General features: G+C 52.9%; 1 protein-coding gene across 1 annotated transcript in view; it reads left to right on the top strand.

The window, feature by feature from the left end:
- Positions 1–822: 822 nt before the first annotated feature.
- The window catches only part of CCDC88C (coiled-coil domain containing 88C), a 151,800-nt gene continuing 150,961 nt past the window's right edge, over positions 823–1,661 (top strand). Inside the window, exons 1-2 of the mRNA XM_011991814.1 lie at positions 823–949; positions 1,391–1,592. Coding sequence (XP_011847204.1) covers positions 823–949; positions 1,391–1,592 — 329 coding nt within the window. The remainder of the gene's footprint in view (positions 950–1,390; positions 1,593–1,661) is intronic.

The following is a 1,661-nucleotide window of genomic DNA, read 5'->3' on the forward strand; positions in this document are numbered from 1 at the left end:
GTTTATTCTATAAACGACTTCCATGAATATTAGAGTTCCTGAATGTCATCTGAATATTTGTCTACACACTTGTGGGCAGCTTCTGTAGCCTTTTTTTTGTAGAAATTCCAGTTTTTCTGAATTCTTCCTTTTCCTTCAGGTATTCCATTTTGTATTGCTCATATAAAGCTGGGTCATTATAGTGAGCTGTTAGACATTCTTTCAATGCAGAATTTTCTTTCCAGCATTTTACTACCATAAGGATTGCAGAGTTCTTGCAACATTTGGTAAAATCTTGAACTTGTCAGAAGACCTCTCTCTGGTCTTTTCTCTCATTATTTTAGGGATCAAAACATCTTTTTCGACATGTCTGAGATGCTGCTCCAAAAACCTGTAGTGTCTTCCCATTGTTTTTGGTATAAAAACCAAACTCCTTGAAATGGTTTACAGGACATTTCATGGTTCACAGCTGAAACTCCTCCTCAGCTATGGTACACACTCCTCTTTGATCTCAATTCTTCTTTCTTGTGGTCTTTGCTTAAGCCACTGTTCTTCAAATTTCACAGAGCAATCATTAGAGTTGTTAAATTAATCCGCGTGGTGGAGAGCCATCGCTGCGGGTTGAGAAGCAATTAAGGAACTCTTCTAATGAACTTCTGGTGCACAACAAAACCATGTTTCAGTTCCTCCGCAGTCCCCCATTGTCTTTTATGCTACCCCGCCTTCCACAGTCTCTAGGGACCCCTAACCGCCCTCCTTGGCTCTCAGGCCATAATCTCACAACCCTCCCCAGCTCAACGGGGTCTGCCAGCGCTGGGCTGTAATACCACGCGCCACCGGCAGATGCCGCAGCCCCAACACTTCACAAAGCCGACTTTCAAAATTACCACCGAGCCTGTCGGCAGCCATTTAGTGCCTGCTGTATACTTGCCAAGCGCTGCACAGGGCGCTTCGGGTCAACCCCGCACCGGTTGGCCCAGCTGGGAAATGCGGCGATCGTGTGGGTTAAATTAGTAAAATGGTCTACAGTGCTTTGAACAATGACTGGCTGGTGGTGTGAAATTATTACCAGGCCGAGATCATCCTGGAGCCGGCTCCTGCCTCGTGCCGTCCCGCATGGAGGTCCGGCCCCTGGGGTTGCCCTCCAGCCAGTTGGGGCCTTCGCCCTTTTTCTGTCGTCTGCCACTAAGCTGCTGCTAGGAACCCCGGCTGGAATTTAGCTCGCCTCCGGCAAAGTGGTGGGGGCGGGCCCGGGTCGGCGAGGCCACATCACCTGCTTCCTGCAGGAACTTTTAGAAGGCAGGCAGCCCGGAACATGGCACGGTGGGGCACGGTAGGGTGCGATGGGCCGCGCCCCTATGGCCTAAACTCAACATAAAGTTTCCCCCTTTGCCCTCTGGCCCGGCCCCAGGGTCGGGGCGCGTTTCTCGCGCCGGGCACAACCGTGAGAAGCGCGGGTTTGCGGGGCCTTTTGGCTGTACCTGGGGCTGCACCTGCCAGGAGTCCGCAAAGGCGCAGGGCCGAGCTCCCCAAGGCCGGAACGGGCAGCGGCCTGGCGGCTACCTCGGAGAGCAGAGCAACCTCGGAGCGCGTTTCTCGCGCCGGGCACAACCGTGAGAAGCGCGGGTTTGCGGGGCCTTTTGGCTGTACCTGGGGCTGCACCTGCCAGGAGTCCGCAAAGG

This window comes from Mandrillus leucophaeus, unplaced genomic scaffold (genome assembly GCF_000951045.1).
Source record: "Mandrillus leucophaeus isolate KB7577 unplaced genomic scaffold, Mleu.le_1.0 Scaffold4, whole genome shotgun sequence".
In the NCBI taxonomy this organism is placed as follows: Eukaryota; Metazoa; Chordata; class Mammalia; order Primates; family Cercopithecidae; genus Mandrillus; species Mandrillus leucophaeus.